The following is a 26,455-nucleotide window of genomic DNA, read 5'->3' as shown; positions in this document are numbered from 1 at the left end:
TACTATATGGAGTTTAAAGAATTCACTGTGTGTCATTCAGGTTAGGACTGACATTCACACTCACCGGCATGGCTGTGTTGTAGTTCACGCCAGGCATTTCCAGCATCCTCGTTTCCTACACTGGTATTAAAAGAAGGATCCAGCATATCTTCTCCAACGGTGACATCACCTTCTTTCAGGGCACATTTCAACTGGTGAATGCTTCTATTTGCACGTTCTGCAATAGCATGATGAAAATCAGAGCCAGTGAAATCTGGGTGATCAAATGAACATGGACTTGAGAAGACAATTTCTAAAGGAAAAGCAATCATTTCTGATACTTTGTGGGAGGAAAAAAAAGCATAGCTTTGCTTCTAGCTTACTGAGGAACATGCCAGTGGAAATGTGAGATTAAGTTCATGGGGCAGAGGTTAGACTTAATGATCTCTAAGCTCCCGGACACCACTGTGATTGGTATTCACTGTATATAGCTCTACTGCCACGGACGACTGAATGGGAGAGCTTTTCCCCTCTTCACTCTCCCAAACAATAATCTCACAGGGGAGGCACTATCCTGACTCCTCAGTGCCTAAGACTCCCCTACACCTTTTGGCACGGTGTGGATAGGCAAGACTGGCAAGAGGGATCCCACCACCTCAAGTTCCTACCCAAAGAATCCTCCTTGTCCCTGGGGGCCACATGGCCCTCTAGCATCAAGACAGCTGACCACCTGGCCTAGTTCTGATCAAGATTTGAATAGCTGATGCGCTTAGAGCGGTATAGTTGTACTTATATACTGTACTTAGTATAGTTGTACTTATATACTGTACTCAGTATAGTTGTACTTATATACTGCTGGCTGACTACATCTCATGTAGAAATTCTCAGTTACTATGCCTGATTACTCTTAGAATTGAAGTTTAAACTTATTACCACATACTTAACATAAATAGTCTAAAATTAAGTATTTTAAGGTATATTACTCTAATAGTTCATCTCTAAAAACAGCCCCCAAAGAACTCACCCTTACATCCTTGTGCTCTCCCAACTTGAAACTTAGTGGACCTGTAACCTACACTCAAAAAGAGAATGCACTGGAATGCACATGACGCCTGACCCGTCACATCTTTAAAATGTTCGGAAGCTTCTGCTTCTACCCTCTTGGAATGTTGGTTTTTGTCAGCCCCAATCCACTAAGTAGGAAGTCTGGCTACCCTGCTAGAGAGACTCTGAAGAGGCCATGTGGAAAGGAGAGGCTCTGAGATCACCACAAGGAGAAAGAAGAAGCCCAACCCCACTAACAGTCTGGCAGTCTCCTGGTGACTCCAGAACCAGAGGTCATCTACCCACAATGCATGAGAGAGACTCGAAAACTGCCCAGTTGCGGTCTGGTAAAACCACAGATCTGTGAGAGGCACTAAAAATGCTTTTGGTTGTTGGTTTCTGCCATCAAGCTTTAGAGTGAGTTGTGTGTGGGGGGTGTGCGTGTGTGTGTGTGTGTGTGTGTGTGTGTGTGCGCGCGCGCTTAATTACTCAGTCTTGTCCAACTCTTTGCGATCCCATGGACTGTAGCCTGCCAGGCTGCTCTGTCCATGGGAATTCTCTGGGCAAGAATACCGGAGTGGGTTGTGCTTGTTAAGCAACAAAAGGTAACTGAAATAATTATTCAGTGAAATACTCACCCAAAAACACCTTTAGCAAAGGATCCAAGTCCTACATTAATAACAGAACTACATACTAATATAGTAATGATACTGGGCATGTGTGCTCAGTCGCTACAGTCGTGTCTTTTTCGTGACCCTATGGACCATAGCTCTCCAGGGTCCTCTGTCCATGGGATTCTCCAGGCAAGAATACCGGAGTGGGTTGCCATGCCCTCCTCCAGGGGATCTTCCCTACCCAAGATCAAACTTGCATCTACTGCATTGCAGGCAGATTCTTTACATCTGAGCCACTGGGGACGCCCCAGTAATGATACTATATTATATGTTAATACTATAACATACTAATGACACTAGACATGACATTACTAATAACTCTATCCTGTTTTATGGATTTTTTTACATGTATGACAACTGGAGAATCAGAAAATTGATGGGTAATTTCATTAGTTAAAGACCAGATACTTTTTCAGGTTTAAACTTGTTACTTCTGCTAATCTCTTATAATTAGTTCTCCAGTTCCAATCTAGAAACATTAACTGTAACAAAAAATGTTCCTTTTACATTAGAGCTGAGACCCAGGTTTCAGTCATCATTTTTAAATGTTGACATCTGTATTTGAAAGTTATCTTTAATTCATTTATTTATTAAATATTTATATATAGCTAACATAGAAATTTATGTTAGAAAAAGATGAATTCCCATGCAAGTTCATGTACAGCTATTATCTATCTCAAATGGATTCCATCAAAAGAATTCTTAACATCTTCAGAGGAGAACTTTTTCTAAGTAAAATCTTTCCCTAATTCAGAGCAATGCATAACAATAACACCAATGAAGTTCTTTCTTCTGATCTAGGCCCTTTCTTGACAAGTTAGATCTACTTCTGTATTCAGGAGAAAAAGCTCCTCATCTTTAATACCTATAAGAGAACCCTAAGAAAGCTATAAAAATGAAAAAGCTTTTCATTACCAATCATGGATGAAAATATATTTATAAATATATAGTCTACAGGACCTTGAAAAATACATTCTATTTCTTTTAAGCTCATTAATTTGAATGTGTGAAACAGACAAAAATACCATAACTTAACAGAAAAAATATTCTCTATCTTACAAAATCTCTAATACAGGTCCTTCACTTACAGCAACTCATTTTCCCCTTGAGTAAACTAACAAAAATAGGTCTTTTAGGTCAGGGTTCAGCAATCTACACAAGAGACCCAATAAATTTATCACTGCAATTTTCTCCACACCAATCCTATTTCCACACAGACCTTTCTCTGACAGGAATTTGGTATTGATAACTAACCAAGCCTGGCCTCCTTTTATTCCTCATGAGTTTTAAAAAGTTTAGATAAGATGCATTCCTGGTTTCAGTAAAATGAGAAGCAGCAATAGTTTTTTTTTTTTTTTTTTTTTTTACTAACTCAGTATTTTCTAAAGAGATTTGTTAAAGGATAAGGAAAAATCGAAGTGTTACATGATAAGCAATTTAGTTCACACAGTTTTGGACTTACGCACTGATACCTATGAATAAAGCACTTATCTTTACTGCATCCATTAAAAGGAAAAAAAGGGTTTGAATTACACTAAAAGGAGGCTCTGCGGAGCCATCAAATGACTTCATCTACAAGACAAAGGATAATTACTTATTTATACTTAATCTGACTAAAAGCTAACAAGCTATATTAGGAAAAAGAAAGGAAATCTGAAAAAAAATGTGTAATTGAAAATTCCTACAGGTAGAGTTATTTCATTAGCTTACAATAATGGGAGAGTTTTATGAGGCCATTTAATCCCTTTCCTGATATTCCTGTTTAATCTTTTAGAATTTTTATCATTTAAAGACTATGTGTTAAACTCTACTATGAAAATAGTATTATGTGAAATACTAATATATTGAACTCAACAGCCATCTCACTTTTCTCAGTGATTACACAAGGTCTGGGTTTTTTTTTGCAATGAATGACTTCAGTTGCTAGGGTCAGAGATGAAGAGAAGGAATCTGCAAGAACTGTATCCTGAAACTAAAACTAAGGAGGTAAGTGATATTTTAAAGTCATTCCAAGACTACATTTTAAAACATGCTAAACGTTTTTCAAATATATACATAAGAACATAATTATATACACTGCAACAGACAAACAGAATTAATCCCTTGGAATAACAACACTCAGATCTTTGAAGACAGACGAAACCCCATTGCTTTTCAGCTGGAGCCATTGCAACTGGTCTCATAATCCTTATTAAGAACACTGCTCCCCAGATGCCATTAACTGCTGCTTCTTGTTGTTGTTTAGTTACTAAGTCATTTCCGACTCTTTTGCGACCCCTTGGACAGTAGCCTGCTACGTTCCTGAGGATGGGATTTCCCAGGGAAGAAGAGTGGAGTGGGTTGCCATGTCCTTCACCAGGGGATCTTCCTGATCCAAAGATAGAACCTGAATCTCCTGCATTGGCAGGCACATTCTTTACCACTGAGCCACCAGGGAAGCCCTAACCCCATTCTGCTTACATGTATGGAAACCAGATTAGATAAGAGGTTCCAGTTAGGGTTTCCTATCCCACTGTTAATGGGCATAGCTTTATCCTCAAGAGTGGGGAAGAATACTTAGTTCCTCTTCTCTCCTGAGAGGATAGTAACAGATTTCACAATACATCCTGATTTCTTCTTCCCAGCATCAACCACAGGCTGAATACAAACTTAATTACAAATACAAACAGAAATACAACCTCTGAGTCCTACAGAATCGCATGAACATAAATATAAGTAATATTTCTGCTAGTCCACTATCCAAATATCAATCAATACAATGAGCACTGAAAAGGTTTTTAAGCTCCTGACTGCCAACAAATTTGTCTGTTTCATTCATTTTTGTAATCTAGTTGCTCTACTTTCCAGCTCCTAGCTCAACACCGAGCCTCTCTTCATCAAGATGTTTTTGAACAAAAAGGAAAATACGTCCCTGTATACCAAGGATTATCACTTACATACATACTGTGAATTATTAATGTCTACATTCTCCATCTGTAATGAGAATTATCCTGGTGACAAGGAGGCAGAACCGCACCCAATGAAGTGCCCAGCTGTCTCTGGGAAAACAAGCAGTGAACCATACCTCCCCAGGCTAAGCATGAGGCAAGCTGCAATGCTCAAAACAAGCTTAGATCTGGGCAGACAAGCAGAAAAATGAAACCACACCCAGATGAGATGCATGTGTCCGTCCACACTTGACTGGGTCTCAGCTAGTTCAGGGGATTGTTGTCACAGTTTATTGGGGGACTGACAATTAGTGTGACCAAGATGAAGACAGCATTAATCCAAAATTAGAAAAACCAGCTTTGTAACTGGCAATTACAATGATTAAAGAGACTAAAAGTCGTATGCAGAAACTACAAAATCTCAAAAAAAATTACTATCATAAGACTCTAATAGCTGAAAAATGTGTTAAAACTGGTTGGTACCAGAAGTGAAAGATAATCCAAATAAGAATGTAAACATCTTTAAGAGCAGTGTCTGGAAGATCATTAATGATGGATGGATGTTGGGAAATCAAGAAGATTGACTATACACATTATGAGGGATACACCTGGTTCTTTTTTTTTTTTTTGTACCAACTGAGAATACTTATGCACCTGTCACTTTTCTATTAAAGAAGTTATCCTAGCCAGACTGGCAGAACTTAGGTACAATTATCAGCCAAAACAATCTATATCCTTAATTGAAATTATTCTCAAGCACGGTTCTCACAAAGCAAATGCTATGAGTAATAACCTTGCTACTTCTAGATAGTGGTTCTCAGTCTCAGCACTATTGATATTTGGACTTGGTAATTCTTGACTGTAAGGGGATGTGTTGTGTTTGTACAGGAGCATCTCTGGCCTCTACCCACTAGATGCTGGTAAAACTCTCCCTGCCAGTTGTGACAGTCAAAAATGCCTCCAGACATTACCAAATGTCTTTTGGATGGGAAAAAAAGTCACTCTGATAACTGCTGGTTTATAGTAATGAAACAAGATAGCCAGTGCTCAGTTTTGAGGAGAGACTACCCACACTGCTACACCGGAATTACAGGTGCAACCTGATGAAAAGTGGTCAGGACACTGAGCTATTCTACCATTGTGGGAGGCAGCACACACAACCCATCGCCATCAACACCAAGATGAGGCACTTCTGATCCAGGTGTCAGGAATACCTATTGTGATCAAGAACTTGAAATTCATATTTAGTTTCATTTTGTTTAATACATGAAGCAATAGTTATACTCCAAGGCTATTTTTTAGAGCTTCTTTAGTAATCATTCCTTTAAATGTTCCAGTGGGCTTTGATGAAGCTCTCCCATAATCAAGGCTGCTTTAGCAAGCACACAAGCATGTTTCAAGCTATCTTTCCTACCTTTTGTACAATCTTGTAGCACCAAACCATTGTTTTGGTTCTACATTATTTCACGGATGATTATTTACTTATAAAACACGCTTTTTGGGCTGCTAAATTCTGTCTTTTGTTTATTTTACCTCATTAGTTTTAGGGAAGAGAAAATGGAAATGCTACTACTTTTTGGTATTCTGGTAAAAGAAATAAAAGTTAAAACTACTAAGAACAGCCATATAAGTATATAAAACAAAAAATGAATATATGTAATTTAAATTTTATTAGCAAAAAAGTCAATTTAAATGTTTGAAAAATCTCATTTGCATTACCAATCCTTATTTATTAATAGCCAAATCATTGTATTTCTTTAGTTTCATAATGAATGCTTCCAGGGCCTTTCTTACATTGTTGCCAGTCTTGGTTTCAGTGAAGCTGATAGTTAAATAAGCAAACATTAGCCATAGACAATGTGTGTGAGTGTGCACCTAAATATTTTAAAATTTTAGAACACATTTAAGAACAGCAAAAACAAAAAAGAAGAAGAAATACAAGTTTGATGTGTAAAACTGAGAAAAAGAGGAACTTTTACTTAAGTTATATACATGTTTCCTTAAGTCTGCCAAAGGTCCAGATAATATCACTGCTAGTTAATTCAGTGACCAAATTATGGACTAGTAAGATTAACATCAGCTTTCTACATATGTATCCTTCTCTGGAATAAAAAAAAAACACAACAAACACTTGTTTATATTTTACTTATGTACAATTGGAACATCAGTATTATTTTCAGTTTTATCCAACTAAATCAACTTACAAAGAAAAAGATCACCCCCCCCAAATTTTATATTTTCTTCCCATATTCAACTTCTCACTTTCCATGAACTTAGTTCCTTAATCTCATAAGGAAACACAACTTTTTATCATTCATGTGGTCCAATCCAGTGTTGATAAAAGGGACATTACAGATCTAGAGATCTGAGATAGTGGCTGAAGGGGACCCAAGCTCTCACATATTTTGCTTGACCCACATAGTATAGGATGAAGGGAAAAGAATAAAAGAAAGGGAAGGAAGAAAAGAGGGAAAGAGCAAGAAAGCAATTGCAAAGTTTTCAGAAAAAGCATCAGCTGCCCAGTTTGGCCATAGCCTCACTATTCCCTAATGTCTTCCACTGACTTCATCACACATTTTGTCATCTCCTTGGTTCCTACTGGCAATAACCCTACCTCCTAGTCCAAACTTTTCATATTCCCGATGAGGAAACAAGAGTCCAAGAACAGTTTATTAACTTGCCTAAGGTAACACAGACGGTTATTAGAAAAGCAACAGTAAGAATTGGAACTTGGATCCTAGTTTTGCATTCTTTTCTCTGACTCCATCATACTCTTCATAAATTCAATCTAGAGCCTAAAATAACAAAACATTGAAAGAAAAAGGAGGAATTACCATATAAAATGCATACAGAAAGTAAATGATGCATTCCTGTTTCAGTATAAGTTTGTTCCATTTCTTGATGCCCACTCAATCAAAGGTGGCCAGGAAGTTGGAGAATAGGTGAGTAATGTATACAGGCATAAAACTGAATCCACAGCTAACACTGCAGCAACATTTGAAACATGATTCAGTTGTTAAGGCTGGGACACTGAATTTCTAACAAATTTCTTCTTTCTAACATCACATTTCTACATTCAAGTGTATAGAATTTAAACAGCCTTCTGTTATACTATAACAGAACTAGCTTATTTTATACCTCATAACCTTGTACTATGATGTGTTAAATTTAGAGGGGGAGTATTTGCTATACTTCACAATCACCAATATAATTCTGTGGGTCTTGAATTTTAGATGCCTAAAGAGTGAATCACTGCAGATGGTGATTGCAGCCATGAAATTAAAAGACACTTACTCCTTGGAAGGAAAGTTATGACCAACCTAGACAGCATATTAAAGAGCAGAGACATTACTTTGCCAACAAAGGTCCGTCTAGTCAAGGCTATGGTTTTTCCCGTGGTCATGTATGGATGTGAGAGTTGGACTGTGAAGAAAGCTGAGCGCCAAAAAATTGATGCTTTTGAACTGTGGTGTTGGAGAAGACTCTTGAGAGTCCCTTGGACTGCAAGGAGATCCAACCAGTCCATCCTAAAGGAGATCAGTCCTGGGTGTTCATTGGAAGGACTGATGCTGAAACTGAAACTCCAATACTCTGGCCACCTTATGCGAAAGTTGACTCACTGGAAAAGACCCTGATGCTGGGAGGGATTGGGGGCAGGAGGAGAAGAGGACGACAGAGGATGAGATGGCTAGATGGCATCACCGACTTGATGAACTTGAGTTTGAGTAAATTCTGGGAGCTGGTGATGGATAGGGAGGCCTGTCGTGCTGCGATTCATGGGGTCGCAAACAGTCAGATATGAACTGAGAGACTGAACTGAACTGAACTGAACTGAAAGAGTGAATAAACACTTAACTAGACTTGGGAAGTCTTGAACTTTTGGTTCTAGATTAAACTAAAATAAAGTCTAGAACTTTTGGTTCTAGATTACACTGTGACTCCCAGGATACCTAGGATATGCTCAGCACTGAAAACAAACTTTTAGATCATCTACTATGAAGGCATACATTACAGATCTGTAGGGCAATGAAGCTTTCTAGTTTGTCTGCCAGAATTGTTACTTTGAAGGAGTCTTTACACCATTCCAGTTCTCAGTGAGGGCACAGACAAGGGTTATCCCCAGAGGGTGACTACATGTGAAAGGCATCAGGGAAAGAATCAGCAGTGAGTATGGAGTCTGTAGATGGCTCTATTTCCATGGCTGCCATGGGATCATCAGACTCAAGGAGAGGCAAGAATTCACTTAAGTTTCAAAAGCAAGAAAGCAACACTGACTCTGCTTTTTACATCAGAAATTCAAATTCTTCATATACTATTAACAGAATAGTTCCAAAAATTATATTTAAAGTAAAGAAATAAGGAAGAGCTATAAAAACAAGAAACTATAATGGGAAAATTGTAAAACCATTTTGCATTTTTACATGTCTACTTCCTGGCTAAATACAAATGAAAGAATTAGTAATGATTACATGTAAAATTATTGAGTTAACCAGAGAAATAACTTGAGAGGAAAGATCAAGAATATCTATGACCTTTTCTTTAAGAATGAACGAGACAAGACATTTTGGGGAAGTAATGGTGAATAGAAAAAACCAAAATAACTTTACATTTTGCATTTTATCTGATTGTATAGTAACACAATTCTAGAGTTGTCAGACACAAATGCTTAAAATAATGAAGTTTCATATACAAAATAATGCCACCATACTGTGTTTATTCAGAAACACACATTTTGACTTTAAAGGGAATTATCCTATCTAAAAGTGGTCATTTATAGTGTGTGGAGTGAAGAGCTTCTGATCGTGCTTCTCTTCAGTATTAGTTCTGCTTCCTTCCATAAGCTGTTATATAAACTATTTAATAAACATAAAAATTAAAATGCTACTAAATAAATGATAAGTGCTGAAAACCCATGAAAATTTCCTAGTTGCATTTCTCAATTTATTGTTAAAACTATCATTATAAATTAATAACAAACTTTTCTCTGCTTTGTTTGCTCTTGATTATGTTTTCACTATCTTATATTGTTATAACACTAAATTTTTACTTCATTTTAAAATATCTTATCTTTGAATAAGAACTCTTCACTCTATAATTACTGAAAGCAGTATTGTGGGTTTTAAATATAGTACTATAACAGTTTGAAATTAACTGCATCAAAATGCCTAATATTAAATAGTCTCTAATGTTTAAATAAAGGTTCATACTAAGGTTAAAGAAGAAGAACTAGGAGGAACATAATGGAAAACAGAATTTTTTTTAACAACCTCAAAAATCAAATGCCACTGGTATTATCATTCTGCACAGTATTTTCTTGTTTTCAAATGAAAAGTTAGAAGTGGTTATTTCTGTATCTAACAGCTCTTGAAACATCAGTAGGCTGATGAAGATATTCATCCAGACTGATGATTTTACTCTTGCAGTTTGAATACTGAGAATGTTGACAGTTTATAACACTGCTGACAGATGGAAACAATACGTAATAACCTTTCAAAGTCTAGACTCACTAGATTCAAGTCTCTTATCCCCTCAAAAATTCTTCACTTTGCCACAAGTACCAGTTATAAATTGCAGCTAACATTTAATGAGGGCTTATGTGTCAAGTACTGATCTTTACCCTTTTTTTTTTATTGTGATAATCTGTAGCTATTTTACTGTCCTTCACCCCATTAATCCAAAGCCTCCCTGAGGACAGACACTTTGTCTAGTTACTTACGATATCCCCAGCATGTGGTATGTCTAACGTATAGTAGGCACTAAATTAATAAATGAGTCAATGTTTTAAATGCTTTAAATATTTTTAAAGCTGTTGGTCAGGACCTAAAGGGTTAAGAAAATGCAAAGGAACAGAAAGTATAGTGAATTACTTCTAGTAGAATAAATATTCTTTAATGAAACTTTTATTTTAGTCTGTATGCATGTGCGCATGCTCAGTGGCTAAGCTGTGTCCAACTCTTTGCGACTGTGTATGGACTGTAGCCCGCCAAACTCCTCTGTCCATGAGATTTCCCAAGCAAGAAAACTGGAGTGGGTTGCCATTTCCTCCTCCAGGGGACCATTCCGACCCAGGTATCGAACTCCCGTTTCCTGTGTTTCCTGCATTGGCAGGCAAGTTCTTTACTACTAAGTCACCTGGGAAGCCCCTAGCCTATATGTATATGACCCATATAAAATATATTTTTACTTATGGCTAAGAGTTAAAAAAAAGTCTGAAGAATCACTGCTTTATTTGAATTATTTCATTTGTTCCTCACAAGAACCATGTAGACAATATCATAACTTCTACCTTAAAATAAGAGAAATGAGGTTTTCTAGATGTTACATATGATGTTCAAGATGACAGACTATCTACAAGTATGTCACTTTTATTAATGATGTCACGATTACTATTAGTGAAACTTTAGTTAATTCAGATTTTCTTGTGATGCTTATCGGGCTTAATTAACTAAATAAAGTTTCAGTAATAGTAATTGAGACATGATTAATAAAGACAAACATAGGCTTTCAAGGCAGACAAGTCTGATTGAATTTAATACCTGGCTCTGCCACTAACCAGCTATGTTGGCTTTGGTCTAACTTAACCTCTTTGACCTCTATTTCCTCATGTGTAGAAGAGGGACAGTCATAAGGTTGTAAGTTTTAAGTGATTTAATGTATGTAAATAGCCTAGACCACTAAATAGAAGCTGTTGTGATTAAAATAATTATTAGCGGGTTTCCCCGCCCTCCCGCCCCCGGGTCCAATAAATCACATTCTGTCCAGTATGAGAACTGGACAGAACAGGCATAGAGCCGACCAAGAGTTTCTGCGGGCCTCGGGTAAAAAAGATGCCTAAGACAATCAGGGAGTTGGTTCAGGTCACTAGGGGAATCAAAGGAAACAACGCTGCTTAAACGTAAAAACAAACACAACTATTTAATCCTTCCACAGCAACATCCATCTTCTTTCTCTGCAGTCTGGCAAAGGCTGAACCAAGGTGTCAGGAATCGCACCAGGTCAGCTCCCAGCCACGAGGTCCTGGTATCAAGGGACTAGGGCACAGAGGTTCGGAGAAACTCACCCCGGAGACTACGTTGATACTGCCCCAGAATCTCCTCCAGGGTAGAGTTCTCCGGGGACTTCGCCATGCACAAACTCGGGGGCCAGAGATGGGAGTTGCGTGGGGAAGTGTCCAGTGTCCTCCCCTCCAAGAATAAGAGGCCTCAGCCCCCACGATGCGCCCGCCTGCTTCCTCCAGTTGCTGTCACAGGGGAGCAAGGAATCCCAGAGATTTCGGGCCTTTTTCCACCCTCGGGCCCTCGTGGTGGACGTCGGAAGCTGTAGTCCTCAGTGTGTAGGTCTACAGTCTCGAAGTTCCTACGAACCCGCCCAAAGACTACAATTCCCAGAGGGCAACGCGCTCGAAGTTCACGCTTTGGCGGTTTGGCGACCAGATCCGGTTGCCAAGAGACTGCTTGGAGGCTCCGCCCATTTCTGTAGCCCAGTCAGGCTTAGTCCTGCCTTCATCCTATCCTGCTGTCTGGACCACCTAACTGACAGAAAGGACTCGTTGGAAGGCTTTATTTATTCTTCTAAATTCACTAATATGCAGTTGATCCTTGAGGATTCTCAAGAACGCAAATAACGAGCTCCTACACCCTTCAGCCGCCTCAACATCTCTCAACACTGCTAAATAAATTTTCAAGAAGAAGCAGCTCTGAATTTCCCAAACGGCGTAGATTGTGAAAGCGGCTGACACTAGCAATCTTATCAAGCCCAGCGACCCGACAGCAGCTTGGAGTTGGCGCACTGCCCTCTGGGAACTGTAGTCCCAGCCCGTTGCGGTCCCAGCTAAAGCCCGGGTCCTGTTCATTGTTGAAGCCGGTCTTCGGCGTACGCCTGCGCAGTCAGCAGCTGGAGAGGCCTGTGGTTGAGACCCCCCGCACAACTCCTTTTCATTGTCTGTGCTTGGCGCCTGCGCAGTAGGAGTTCGCCGGGACTGAGCCGGAGCAGGGGTAGGGCCGGGCTCCTCGCCCTCTCCCCAGGCGCCTGCGCACTGAGCGGCCGCTCCTTGCCGTTACCGCTATGTGCGGAGCGTGTGTGGAATAACGTTATTGCCCAGCAGCGCCGAGGGGCCCAGAGCTCGACCGCGGCGGCGGCGGCGACGACGACAGGGTGGGGGAGGACGCTTGCGAAAGACTCACGGGACGCGGCGCGCCCCGCCCCCCCGTCCGGTCCCTCTCAGCAGTGAGGGGTAAGTGATGCGCTCTGATGCCGTCGCCGCCGCCTTTCCACACCCTGTTCCTTGGGTTTGCAGCGGGGGCTCGGGCGCGGCCCGCAGCGGGCGAGGGTGCGGGCCAGCGGCGAGGGGCGCTTCCCCGAGGCTCCGCGCGCCGCCCCCTCCCCCGGACCTGGGACTCGGCGGGGACGCCCATCCCCCCCTAGTTCGACCCCCCCCACCCCCAACCCCCAACCCCGAGTCCCCCGGTCCAGCGGCCCGGCTTCCCCTGCTAGTGTCCACGTAGTGAGTCGTCTTTGGCTGTCCGGGCTTTGTGCAGCCCCCTCCTCCCGAGCTGTTTGCAGGGGTGCGGGCCGAGCAGTGGAGGGAATGGCTACGCTGCAGCGGGAGAAGGGGTTTTTCCCGATCTGAGCAGCTCCCGGTGTCGACCCTTTTTGTGTGGTTGGTTTTGGGGTGTGGGGCGGTTTGGAGAGGTCTGGCGAGAAGCCTTTTGGACGTGGTGGGAGGGCGTGGAAGACGTGGTGTCACTCAGCCCGCCGGGCCACAGCACCCGCGCAGGCTGTGGCTCCGTAGTAACCCGGGGGAGGAGAGAGTGGCTTCCTGTCGACTTCATTGTCCTGAGATTCAAATGTGGGCTTTGGTATGGGTCCCTTCGTTTCTGCCAGGGAAAGAAGAATTAGCAGCTGCCTAACCAGGGGCGGAAAGATGTGGGATTTGGATCCTAAGTCATAAAATCTCTGTTTTTTTAAGTGTTGAGCGGAGTTTTTGGTTTTTGTGTGTGGTGTTTTGTTTTTTTTTTTTTTTGAGAATGTAAGCTCCAGGAAGACAGGGACAGTGCCTGTCCAAGCATTGCCAAGGTGATCCATGTAAAATTACTAGATCACGATGAAGAAAGGACTAGGACGGGCCTGACGACAAAGCTGTTTGTGTAGCAGGAAGATGAACCAGCAGAATGTTTTTTCATTGGGTGGGTAACGCATTCACGTTCCTAAGGGAATAGGGTAGGATACATCTTTCCATTGTTTTTTAAGCATTCAAAATTAAAAATAGGCCTGGTATATTTCTGTTTCTGAATTTTTAAATGCATGTTTTTATTCTCTTAATAAAAATTTACCCGCTTGGAAGAAATGTGGTGAAGTAGATGATGCACTTGATTGAAAATGCATCGTTTAAAATGATTTTATTGTTAAGCTTTCAGTGCATACAATCGTTTGCTGGCGTTAAAACCAGCAAAAGAGATTGAAGCAGGAAGGGGAGGACCCGGTGGAGGAATGATGTGAAAGGAGAGAGTTACATTATGAATACAGTATCCAGATCTTCACTAATATAACCGTAGCGGGGCATGTGCAATGATTTAGGAATTCTGCTCTGGAAATACTACATTGCACGTTACAAATCATTTTGTATTTTTCTGCCATTTCTTTAAGTAGTAAAACCAGTGCTGCTTTTACTTTTTCGTAACTTTGTATATTTTGTAGAATTTTTTTGTTTTAAAACTGAAAAATCTAAATGCACTTGACGGAGGAAGACATAAAACTTGGAAAGTCAACTGATTTGTCTGTCCAAGCCCAACTGCTAATGAAAGGCAGAATCAGATAAAACCGAAGTCTTTTTTGCAATGTGCTCTTTCATCTGTGTCCCTTGGTCCCCCTACCCTGTCAAAATTATGGAATGCTTTTCTGCATGCTCTTTGAGTTGTCTGTGACAGTCAAGTTTATTGATACCTCATAGTTGTATTAGTCTAGTCTTTTTCTTTTGATGTAAAAGTAACACTAATGAAGAGGAACTTTAGTTTATGAATTAACTTATTGATACAGGAAAAGATGCCTTAAAGTGGACTTTTCATAAAACAGAAACTGTTGGAATTTTCCCCCTACTTCATATTAGTAACCATATTTTAATGTTATCTTCTGCTCTTCAGTACTATTTTATAGTATGATCAACTCTATAACTGTTATAAATGAAACTGCCCTATAGGAACTCATGAAGTTCATCGTTCTTAAATTCAGTGAATTTTGTTATATTCAAGTTAAACAAGAGCTTACTGTTTGAGGGAAGAAAATTCACGTTGAACTTTTTTATTAAAATCATGCTCTTTTATTCAGTTGATTTTGCCATAAAATGGTTTTATTGTCTTATACTTTTTATCTTTTAGTTCTACACTATATTTTGATAAACTTTTAAAAGAGAATTAGTATGTCTCTTAAATTTCATCTTACTTAAAAGTAATCTGTAATCACCATGTGGAATTAAATCAAACTTGAAATGTATTCTACTTTTAAATTTAATGGTGTGCTAAAATTACTTTATTATGGGAGTAAATAACCATCTGCAAGTTTTTCAGCTTTACACTGTAGAATTATCATACATTCTGTCTATTAGTATGAATATCTAGGTGATTTTTAAAACCCTGTGTTTAAGGATTTGTTTTATTTGTTCCAAGTATCAGTTTCTTGTTTCCTTTTATCTCTTTAAAAAAACCCAAAAGCCTCTGAAACTAGTTTTATTGTTGCATCTGATAGTGATCAGCTATCACTCAGCTAGTACTAAATACTGTATATGTTTAAACTTTGTTGTCAGTATGATTTTTACTCAACAAAATTCTGTCCCTGAAAAATAACTTGGTATTTTAATTAATGTGTAGTGATTTTCTTTTCTTCTTTATCATGAACGCTGGGGGGATAAGCAGTATACTGTGCTTATAAATATCTAACAGACAACATGATATTAAACTGCCAACTGAAATATCTGTATAATTGTGAATTATTCTGCAAGTATATAAAAAAGGAATTGCATACTGTCTGAAAAAAATTTGGTGGATAAATATTATTGACTGAAGTATTAAGTGTTGATGTGTTTCAGTAAGAAATGGGTTTCCTCTAATGGGGAGAAACCTCAGACTATTTTTATTTCATAAGCTTTTGTTAATAACTAAGATTTCTAATAACTACCCTTGGTAAAATGGGTCTTTATTTACTCAAATATTTCTTGAGGGAAGTGCTCAGCAATGAGTTAGCCAGTGTAGGCTGTCTAAAAGAGTAAGAAAACATCTGTTGTAGTTGTTGTTTGGTTGTTAAGTCGTGTCTGACTCTTTGCAGCTGTATGGACTGCAGCATGCCAGGCTTCCCTGTCCTTCACTATCTCCCAGAGTTTGTTCAAACTCATGTCCACTGAGTTGGTGATGCCATCCAACCATCTCATCATCTGTCGGCCCCTTCTCCTCCTGCCCTCAATCTTTCCCAGCATCAGGTCTTTTCCATTGATTTAGCTTTTCGCATCAGGTGTCCAGAGTATTGGAGCTTCAGTTTCAGCATCAGTCCTTCTAGTGAATATTCAGGGTTGATATCCTTTAGGATTGACTGGTTTGATCTCCTTGCCCTCTGGTAGTATGCTTGATTAAATTGGATATATAGTCCAGTTTAGTTGAAATGATTATGCAACAGTATATTATATTTTGGGGGCAAAATAAATGACATAGCTGATATGTACTAAAGTAAATCCCACTCCTGTTCAGAGGTAGAAAGGAAACCAACAAAAGCAAGGTTATAGAAATTTCTTTCATCCAATAGAGACTATGCAAAGCATAGAAGTAGAAATGAATTCCAAGTATGCATTGCATAGGTTTGAAAAAAAAAAAAACACCGCAGAGAACAAGTTATTATTTAAGTGTATTGGTGGCTAACAAATAATATAGAAAATACTACCGTTTGGAGCATAATATTTAATGAATACATGAGTAACGTATGTGTGCGCTTAGTTGTTCAGTCGTGTCCTGACTCTGCAACCCCATGGGCTGTAGCCTGCCAGGCTCCTCTTTTCATGGGATTCTCCAGGCAATGAGTAATACTTGCTGTGTATTGAGTACCTACAAAGTGTCAGGCATTTTGTGTGTCTCTGTGTAATTCATGCAGCCATTGTATGAGTGAGGTTTTATTTTACACTTAAAGTTGAAAATACTTGAGGTCCTGAGTTAGTGGATATTTGCCTCTGTGTCATTCATTACTCAGTGGTAAAGCCTATTAACTGAAACTTTGTCTTTTTGACTGAAGCCAAAATTGTTTTCATTCATCTTTTTCAGTAAGTTTTTAAAAATAACATTTATTTCCTTCTAATTCACATTATTTTAGAATCAGAGGAGAGTTTAGAAGTCATCTCAAACAAGGTGCCGTTTATTACTAATCCCTGAAATCTTACTGAGCCCACCTTTTCCATGAGCAACACTTCCATGAACAAATGGCCATAGGATGGCTAATTTAGCTTTTGGAAATTATAATAGAATGCTCTTATTTAAACTGAGCTAGTATCTGCTTTACTATGTAACTTATTCCATTGGTTATAGTTCTTTTGTCAGATACAGTAAGGTTTTTCTCAATATAGTGGTTCTCTGCCAAGTTTTCCCTTTTCTAAATTAAATCTGCAACCACTACAATTTCATATGATTAAGTTTCCTTTACCTTCCTCATCTCTATCACTAGATAGCTATCAGTCAGTTTCCTCAGTGCTGTTCTTTTTCATTCTGATTCTGTTTCCACATATAGTTCTGCAGTTGTGGTCTGAACGCAGTGTAGTGAAATTATCCCTTTCCTTAATTCAAGCCATACAGTTGTGTTTACAGTCTAAAATTGTGTTAACTCCAACAACAGTAATATCTTACCAGTTCTAAGCAGAAAAATGCTATGTGGCTTTTCAGGTTATATTTATCCAATTCAAGGGATTATTTTCTTTTTTACATTCTGTATTTCTACTTTTCTAGTGTTAAAAATGACGTTTTTTTATGAAATGATAGTGTTGGTAGGTAGTAAGTTTCTTTTGATATTAATCTTTGGGTTTTGTTTTCATGTTCTTAAATAAGCAATAAAAAGTTGGCCTTCTGTTATTTCCCATTCTGTTTCTTAGAAAAATTTGTCTGGAAATCACTGATGTGGTCAATATAAACATGCACCTTTTTTATGTTAGGATATTTCCCATTCTGTATATACATATAGATAATGTTTTTAAGCAATGTTTACCTTTAGCCCTTTTAAATATCATCTAATTGAAGGTAGTTAAAACTTGAGATCTTCTTGAATAATGATTCTGTCATCCAAGGATTAGCTTTTCTTCCTGGCTTTTTGACATTTATAAATTTAACAAGCAAGCCCTCTTAGATCTTCATCCTGCGCATGTATTGGATATAGCCAAGGACATACCATGCAAATTTATAAATAGAAAAAAAAGTTACATAAAGTATGCTGGAGGAAAAAGGTCACCTTTGTGTGTGTGTCAACAAGAATAATGAAAACCATTTGAATGTTTTGTTTGTTTGTTTGTTTTTAATTAAAGAGAAAATCATTATATACTCTAGTACTAAGGGAGTTGGTTGAAGCTTACTGTCTGGTGTGGATATAGATAATTATATAATTATATATAAAGTCAAGCATAGATGCTGTGAGTAAAAGTAAATCAGAGTAAAGGGATAGAGAGTGATGGACTGCTATTTTTTATTTATTCTTAAGTAGTCATTCACATGGCACATTAAAATGGTCCAAAAAAACTATTTGAAAAATAATGTGAAAAATCCTCTCACCCATCCACCTTATCTGCTGACTTAACCACTTCTCCCAATCTAATAGGTAATTTTTTAATGTATCCTTCCAGTGAGTTTTTTTCAATTTAAGTAAATACTGTATATATATTTATACTATTTACCCTCTTTTACACAAAGATAGCTTCTTTATACAATATTCTGCATCTTGAGAGCTACTAGAGACTGGTTAGGTAATATCACTCTTTGAGAAAGTAACTGCAGCCATGAAATTAAAAGATGCCTGCTCCTTGGAAGGAAAACAGTGACAAACCTGTGCTAAGTCATTTCAGTCATGTCTCTTTGTGACCCTATGGACCGTAGCCCACCAGGCTCCTCTGTCCATGGGATTCCCCAGGCAAGAATGTTGGAATGGGTTGCCATGCCCTCCTGCAGGGGATCTTCCCTACTTAGGGACAGAACCTGGCTCTCTTATGTCTCTTGCATTTGTGGATCTTTACCATTAGTGCCACCTGGGAAGTGAAGTCGCTCAGTGAAGTTGCTCAGTCATGTCTGACTCTTTGCGACTCCATGGACTGTCAGCTACCAGGCTCCTCTGTCCGTGGAGTTTTTCACCCAACTGGAGTGGGTTGCCATTTCCTTCTCCAGGGGATCTTCCTGACCCAGGGATCAAACCCAGGTCTCACGCATTGCAGGCAGACGCCTTACCTTCTGAGCCACAGCCTGTGCCACCTGGGAAGCCCCTGACAAAACTAGACAGTGTATTAAAAAGCAGAGACATCACTTTGCCAACAAAGGCCCATATAGCAAAGCTATGGTTTTTCCAGTAGTCACGTATAGATGTGAGAGTTGGACCATAAAGAAGGCTAAGCCGAAGAATTGATGCTTTTGAATTGTGGTACTGGATGAGACTCTTGAGAGTCCTTTGGACTGCAAGAAATTCAAACCAGTCAATCTTAAAGGAAATCAACCCTGAATATTCATTAAAAGGACTGTTGCTGAAGCTAAAACTCCAATACTTTGGCCTCCTGATGTGAAGAGCTGACTCATTGCAAAAGATCCTGATGCTGGAAAAGACTGAGGGCGAAAGGAGAAGGAAATGGCAGAGGATGAGATGGTTAGATAGCATCACCAACTCAATGGACATGAATTTGAGTGAACTCCGGGAGATAGAGAAGGCTCAGCTTGCTGCAGTCCATGGGGTTGCAAAGAGCCAGACACGACTTAGCGACTGAACAACAACAGGAGCTTTCCTAGGTGGGTGGATGTGACCACTGCTGCTGCTGAGGTTTGAACAGGAGAGACAGTTGCAGTGAGAAGAATTTGTTATCAGGAATTGCCTCAGAGGCATTAGTTGTGTGATCTTGAGCTTGTCACGACTTAGCGACTAAACAGCAGCAGGAACAAGGTATGTCACTTAATTTCAGAAGTTCAGTTCCTTTGTTTATAAAATAAAGCTGGCAATAGTCCAACTACCTCAGAGGTTTATTTTGAAAAACTCATTAGATGGATGGATAACAAAAGACATGAAAGTTGTAATTACACTTAGTGATCCTCTTCCCAGCACCACAGGTATGGTACCATTTGATGTTAGATTTGAAGAAATGTTTCCATCAAGCCCAAAATATCTGTAATGAATGAAAAAATAAAATCTGCCAAGGGTTTTAGTATTTTTTTTTAAAGAATGAACTTTTTTCATTTGTTATTTTTATTTTAATGTTTTAAATTTATTATTTTAAAAAATCTTTAATATTTATCTCTACTAATTATTGAATGATCAGTTTATTTTTTAGTTCAGAGAAAACACAAGCCTGTAAATATTTTTATCAGTACACCTTTGGTTACATTCCTTAGATTTTACATATACTGGTCTCAGAGTTTCTACTTTTTAAATTATTTTATTCCTTTTCACCAGAGTAAATTCGTGAGGTAAGTTTTGTTGTAAAATACAGAGCCTGTGTGTATGTGATTTATTATCGTTCTGGATTTTTTCCCTACTATTTTTAATGAAAATTGTTAAACATATACAAGGAAATTGAAACAGTTTCATAGTGATGACTCGCATACCTACCATTTTGATTCTGCCATTAACATTATGTTAGTTTATCAGGCCATAAACCTTTGTCTATTCACCAGTCCCTCTTACATTGATCCATTTCAAAGTAAACTGTAGAGGTATGTTTTTCACAAAAGGGTTCTTAAATCATTTGAAATTGTTTCAGGTTTAAGTTTTCAGAATGTACTTTTGAAATATTTTGTAGTAACCACTGTCATATTAAACAGTAGTTTAAAAATGAAGTATGCTGTTTTCTATTCCAGTAGTATTACTGAGGGCTTCCCTGGTGGCTCAGCTGGTAAAAATCCACCTGCAATGCAGGAGACCCCCATTTGATTCCTGGGTCAGGAAGATTCCTGGAGAAGGGATAGGCTACCCACTCCAGTATCCATGGGCTTCCCTGGTGGCTCAGACGGTAAAGAATCTGCCTGCAATATGGGAGACCTGGGTTTGATCCCTGGGCTGGAAAGATCCCCTGGAGGAGGGCAGGATAACCCAGTCCAGTATTAGGGCTTCCCAGGTAGCTCAGCTGGTAAAGAATCTGCCTGCAGTGCAGGAGACCCCAGTTCGATTCCTGGGTCGAGAGGTTCCCCTGAAGAAGGGATAGGCTACCACTCTAGTGTTCTTGCGCTCCCCTGGTGGCCCAGACGGTAAAGAATCCACCTGCAGTGCGGGAAACCTGGGTTCAACCCCTGCGTTGGGAAGATCCCCTGGAGGAGGGCATGGCGACCCATTCCAGCATCCTAGCCTGGAGAATCCCCATGGACAGAGGAGCCTGGCGGGCTATAGTCCATGGGGTCTCAAAGAGTCGGATACGACTGGGAGACTAAGCAGAGTATTACTGAACTCAGTTTTTCTGTAAATAGCTAGCTGACAAAGTTGACACCAGTGACGCAGGAAGACAGGACATTCATTGTTTGTTCATCTGTGTGTGTGTGCTTTTGAAGAGGAATGGTAGATAGTTTGGTTTTTGTTTTTGATTAAGCTGAAGAGCTATTGAAGGAAACATATACTGTTTCTCCCATCCAAGTACTAACAATGTCCGACCCTGCTTAGCTTCTGAGATCAGGCGTGTTCAGGGTGGTATGGCCATAGACTACACTGTTTCTCTAATCCACTGATTCTGCTATTTCCTTCAGTCACAAGTCAAGAAATGAAATATTTCTTCTCAGTTCAATACCTCACTGCCTTCCACTTCCACTATTCCCCTACCCTTCTTTTATGTGAAAAAGTCTGTGTTGGGCCATTCACTAAGTATAAGACCCTTTGCTTGTGGTGAAAGAGCATGGTTCCACATTGAGATTTTAAGTGGTTCCTGTAACAGATTCCAGAATGTTAAGGATCTACTATATGGACTAAAGAATTTAAAATTTGTAAATTGGAGAGGTGGAAACAAATAGAATGCAATTAAATGAACAGTAAATAAAGTAAAATTTAGACATTTATTTGGGGAAGGTGGCCTGAGGACAAGAGAATGGGCTTTTAAGTCTCTTGGGGAAGCAAGTCTACTGATTATTGTTAATAACATTCAGAACATAATTCATTAATAGAATCTAGCACTGTTTTGCTAATGGATTTTAGGTTAATTACAAGTTCATAAGTCTTGTTCACCAAAGATATGATGAAGTTTGTATAAGATGGATATTTCATCAAAGAATACTATCCGACGACCATTTCTTTTTTTTGAATTTTCAGGGGTCTAGTTTTATCACTAGGATTTCTAATCTCGGTCTTGCTCTTCCTGTTCTCTCTTCTTCCTGGGTGCAATCTGTAGTTTTTCCTCCAGTCTCAGCATTCTAAATCAAAACATTGTGTATTTCCTGTGTGCTCAGTTTCAGTTCAGTCACTCAGTCATGTCTGACTCTTCACAACCCCGTGGACTGCAGCACACCAGGCTTCCCTGTCCATCACCAACTCCCGGAGCTTGCTCAAACTCATGTCCAGTCAGTTGGTGATACCATCCAACCATCTCATCCTCTGTTGTCCCCTTCTTCTGCCTTCAGTCTTTCCCATCATCAGGGTCTTTTCCAGTGAGTCAGTTCTTCACATCAGGTGGCCAGAGTATTGGAATTTCAGCTTCAGCATCAGTCCTTCCAGTGAATATTCAGGACTGATTTCTTTTAGGATTGACTGGTTGGATCTCCTTGCAGTCCAAGGGACTCTCCAGAGTCTTCTCCAACACCACAGTTCAAAAGGCATCAATTCTTCAAAAATTCCTGTGCACCAGTACTTTGTAAATTTCTTTCTCTTTATTAAGTTACAGCCCATTCCCCCCATTCCCTTCTCTGCCATGTTGTCAGTCCAGTCAATCCAAGTTGAAGTGGTCTTTTTGAAGTACTGGAAAATACATGTTTTCGTGTACACATTTCTTCAATGATTTATCTAAATAAAGAGAGATTGGGGGAGAGAGTACCTGGGTTCTTGATACTGCCATTTATCAAGATAGAACAGAAGGAAAGGCAGATTTTGTTCAGAGGATGGAAAGATGCAATTTTTTTTTTTTCAGATTAATTCTGACAGGTGAGTGGGGACTTGGAAATGAAAATGATTTACGAGTAATTAGAAATCAGGTCTCTATCTTATAAAAGAGGTTTTGGCTTGACATTTAGATGTGTCGCTTAATAAACTGTATTTGAAGTCCAGTACATCTGTCCCCAATCTTTTTGGCACCAAGGGCTGTTTTCGTGGAAGACAATTTTAGACAGTTTTTGTATGGCAACCTAGATCCCTCACAGTGGGGTTTGCAGTCCTGTGAGACTCTAATGCTTCTGCTGACCTGACAGGAGGCAGTAATGTGAGCAGTGGGGAGCTGCTGTAAATACAGATAAAGCTTCATCATTCTTGCACTGCTCACTCCCTGCTGTGCTGCCCGGTTCCTAACATGCTACAGACAGTACCTGTCCATGGGCCAGGGGATTGGGATCCCTGGGTTCCAGTGGCTTCAATGAAGTCTCAAAGAGAACGTATATTGGGAACTAACCTCCTAAAAAATAAAGATTTAAAGAGAAAGTAGAGACTTACCAGAGAAGTCAGAGAAACCAAAGTAATGTTTCCAGAAGGTAAGAATGGTCGGCGAAATTAAGAGGTGATGTAATAGGAATGTTAAAGATTATTGGGCTTACAATTATAAGGATATTTTTGACCATGATTCAGTAAGGCAGTTGAGAGGAAGAGAGAGGACAGAAATTCAGTAAACTGTCAGAAGATATTCAAGAATGTTTTGAAAGGTAAGGAAGTTGGTTAGCAAAAACAGGCTGTTCTTTAAAGCCTAGCACCAAAAACAAGGAGGGAAAGCACTCTTAGACACTATATACTGTCTGTACTTTACTTTTTCAAGGTTTTAAAATTTTTTTTCATACTTTTTAATCATTTTAAAACAGTTTTAAATAATTTTTTTTGTACAATAAATTTTCAAGATGTAAAAACTTACATTTAAAAAATAATAAGCTCTTAGGACATATGATAATATATTTATCCCTTTATTTGAAAGTTAATTTTAGGACATAGATTCTGAAAGGTAAGATATTCTTAGGTTCATTTATATTCCAGCTTTGCTAGTGTATAAGGAGCTAGTTGTCAGAACTAGATTTTTAAAATAAGCTGCTGTCGAAGGGTATCATGCTCAAAATCCAAAAGTTACTTTGGCCTTGGAAATCCAAATTTACTAAATATATGTACTGAGTCCTGCTCTAAAACTGCTTTCTCCTTTTTTTTTCGATATTTATGTATACCACATACTCTTAAAAGTAAGTTTACCATTTGACAGAATTCAAATATAATGATCAAAATCACTTCTTTAAAATGTAGTAAATGTATTCTTTGAAATGATATTCTGATAATTAAGAACCTAATTTTGTAAGCATCAGTTGTTTAATGAATTATATGTGAAAGAACAAACTTAAGGACATAATAACAGTTGAAGCGACTATTGAAAATTTTTGGCCAAAGATAGGCTTGATTGCTTATGTAACTTACTAATTTGTATGAATGAATTCTGTATACCTTTATCATTGAAAATATCATGCTTATTTGATCAGACCAGAGTTTCTCTTTCCAATGTAAATTATTTTCATCCTCCTATTCTGTGTGCTTCTATTCGAAAGGTATGAGGTATTTAACTGAAGTTATCCTTAATGTAAATTATCTTGTGATTCCTGTCTGTATAAAGTTGATCTAGCTAGAGTACCCACTAGCGGTAGGTGAATATTTGCATTTAAATTAATAAAAATTAAACAAAAAATCTTCTCAAATGCATTTGCCATATTTCAGGTGCTTAGTAGTTCACATGTGGCCTATGGCTCAGATATTGGACAGTGTAGATGTTAATACAGAACCCTTCTATCATAGTTCTTGTGCACAGTACTGGTATATTTACTAGCATTATAATTTAACATGAAGGTAAAAAGAAATAGTGCATAATTCAGGCTAGTAATTAGCAACTTGTTATTAAATAGTAAGTGCTTCTCTGATACATTCACAAAGTGTATCCTTGTCTAAAACATATTTTGAGACTTTTAAATTACTTTTTGATTTCAGTTTTCATCTATTTTACTGATACTATTATACCACCTCCCAAACAGTTTATTTATAGTGAATTAGAGGAGAAAAGGTAGTGATGATAAGCAGAAAAGGTTGTTTGCTTTTTTTTTTAATTGAAGTATAGTTGATTTACAATGTTGTGTTAGTTCCTGGTGTATAGAAAAGTAATTCAGTTATACATCCATCAATACTGTTTTTCATATTCTTTTTCATTATGATTTATCATAGAATATTGAATTATAGTTCTGTGTGTTGTATAGTAGACCTTGTTGTTTATCTGTTTTATACATAATAGTTTGTATATGCTAACTCCAGATTCCTAATTGGTATCTGAAAGCCCAGGTTTGAATTCAGATAGCTTCTGTCTACTAGTATTAGATTTGTGACCTTGCTTAAGTCATTTAACTTCAACTTTCTTCCAGGGAAACATGTTTCTCACGTGCTTGTTTTGTTTCACTCATGCTTGTGTGAAAGCATAAGCACTGAGTACAGTTACTGGAACAAAGGACATACTAAATCTTTGAATCTGAGTCTTAATTGATTTGTTGGTGTAAAACAAAATTATGTTTTAACAAAGTCATACAGTTCTACAAAAGCAAGCAAATCAGCTTTTACATTTTTCATAAACTGGCAGAGAAAACTTAGCAGTAACCTTTACTGCCTAGACAATTTATAGAAAAGCCTGTCATCAAATCTAAGTCTTTTGAAGATCTATAGTAAACTCAGATATAGAATATATGACTATTGATATTAGAAATGTCATCTTCATTTTTCTTAATGAAAAATTTTTTTACTCTTTAATGCTGTTTTAGGCAAAAGTTGTTTCATAAATTGGGTTTTTTTTCCAACATGTATTTGCCTTTTTTTTTTTTCAAGATTTAATTAATAGTATATATGGCAGATTATAAAGTAAAATTTGGAGCAGTTGTTCCAAAATAATCAAGAGTATATGAAAGCAAAAGTTTTCCCAGTACAGATTTTGTTCACATGATCATGGAACAAGTATCTTGGTAGGTATCCAAAATAAGCACAGCTGTGGATTTAACTTTTTGGATTAACTGTACTATTTCAAATGAGGGTGGGGATTTTAAAAGGAATACATTTTTCCCAGGAGTGTATTTCATTATCTCCCTCATCTCAATTTAATTATACAGCAAAGCTGAATTTTTGAATATATTCTTTCTTGAATATATCACTTTCTCAGAGATGTTTCCCAGACCACCCAGCCTAAACTGCACCACCCTAACACTTATATTATGCTCTTCTTGTTTTTCATGTTCATATCTTCCCACTGTCACTGAAATTGTCTTATTCATTTACTTAGCTTTTGTTTGTCTATTTTTGCTTCCTTGAGGTTGTGAACTTTTTCTGTCTTAACACTCTCTCCCTCTTATTAGTGGGTCATACTTAAGTAACCTTATGAATGAAGAAAAATAGATTAATTCATTTTATAGTACTCTGTAAAGTGGAATTTTCCAGTGTAACTGTTGTATA

The 26,455-nt window shown here is 38.3% G+C and overlaps 2 protein-coding genes across 23 annotated transcripts in view; one reads left to right on the top strand and one right to left on the bottom strand.

Annotated features, from left to right (window-relative positions):
* The window catches only part of SDCCAG8 (SHH signaling and ciliogenesis regulator SDCCAG8), a 247,112-nt gene extending 235,064 nt beyond the window's left edge, over positions 1-12,048 (bottom strand). For 10 of the 11 annotated variants that reach the window (XR_006272696.1, XM_043486065.1, XM_043486066.1 and 7 more), the window contains exons 1-2: positions 11,685-12,048; positions 65-217 (exon numbers count right to left, since the gene is read on the bottom strand). Coding sequence is in view for 10 of the 11 variants with exons in the window: in XM_043486065.1 (XP_043342000.1) it covers positions 65-217; positions 11,685-11,751 (220 nt within the window). In the remaining variant the exon portion in view is untranslated. Of the gene's footprint in view, positions 1-64; positions 254-1,003; positions 1,011-11,684 lie in introns of those variants that run through there. The other variant, XM_043486072.1, reaches the window with a different exon arrangement.
* A 553-nt stretch (positions 12,049-12,601) lies between these two features.
* CEP170 (centrosomal protein 170) overlaps positions 12,602-26,455 on the top strand; it is a 131,174-nt gene continuing 117,320 nt past the window's right edge. For 3 of the 12 annotated variants that reach the window (XM_043486063.1, XM_043486062.1, XM_043486061.1), the window contains exon 1: positions 12,604-12,857. The gene's annotated coding sequence lies outside the window, so the exon portion shown is untranslated. Of the gene's footprint in view, positions 12,858-13,347; positions 13,810-26,455 lie in introns of those variants that run through there. The other 9 variants (XM_043486056.1, XM_043486058.1, XM_043486064.1 and 6 more) reach the window with 7 other exon arrangements.

The sequence above is a fragment of the Cervus canadensis genome, chromosome 13 (genome assembly GCF_019320065.1).
Source record: "Cervus canadensis isolate Bull #8, Minnesota chromosome 13, ASM1932006v1, whole genome shotgun sequence".
NCBI lineage: Eukaryota > Metazoa > Chordata > Mammalia > Artiodactyla > Cervidae > Cervus > Cervus canadensis.
Note: the sequence above shows the minus strand (reverse complement) of the source record. Positions and strands in the feature narration are given on the sequence as shown.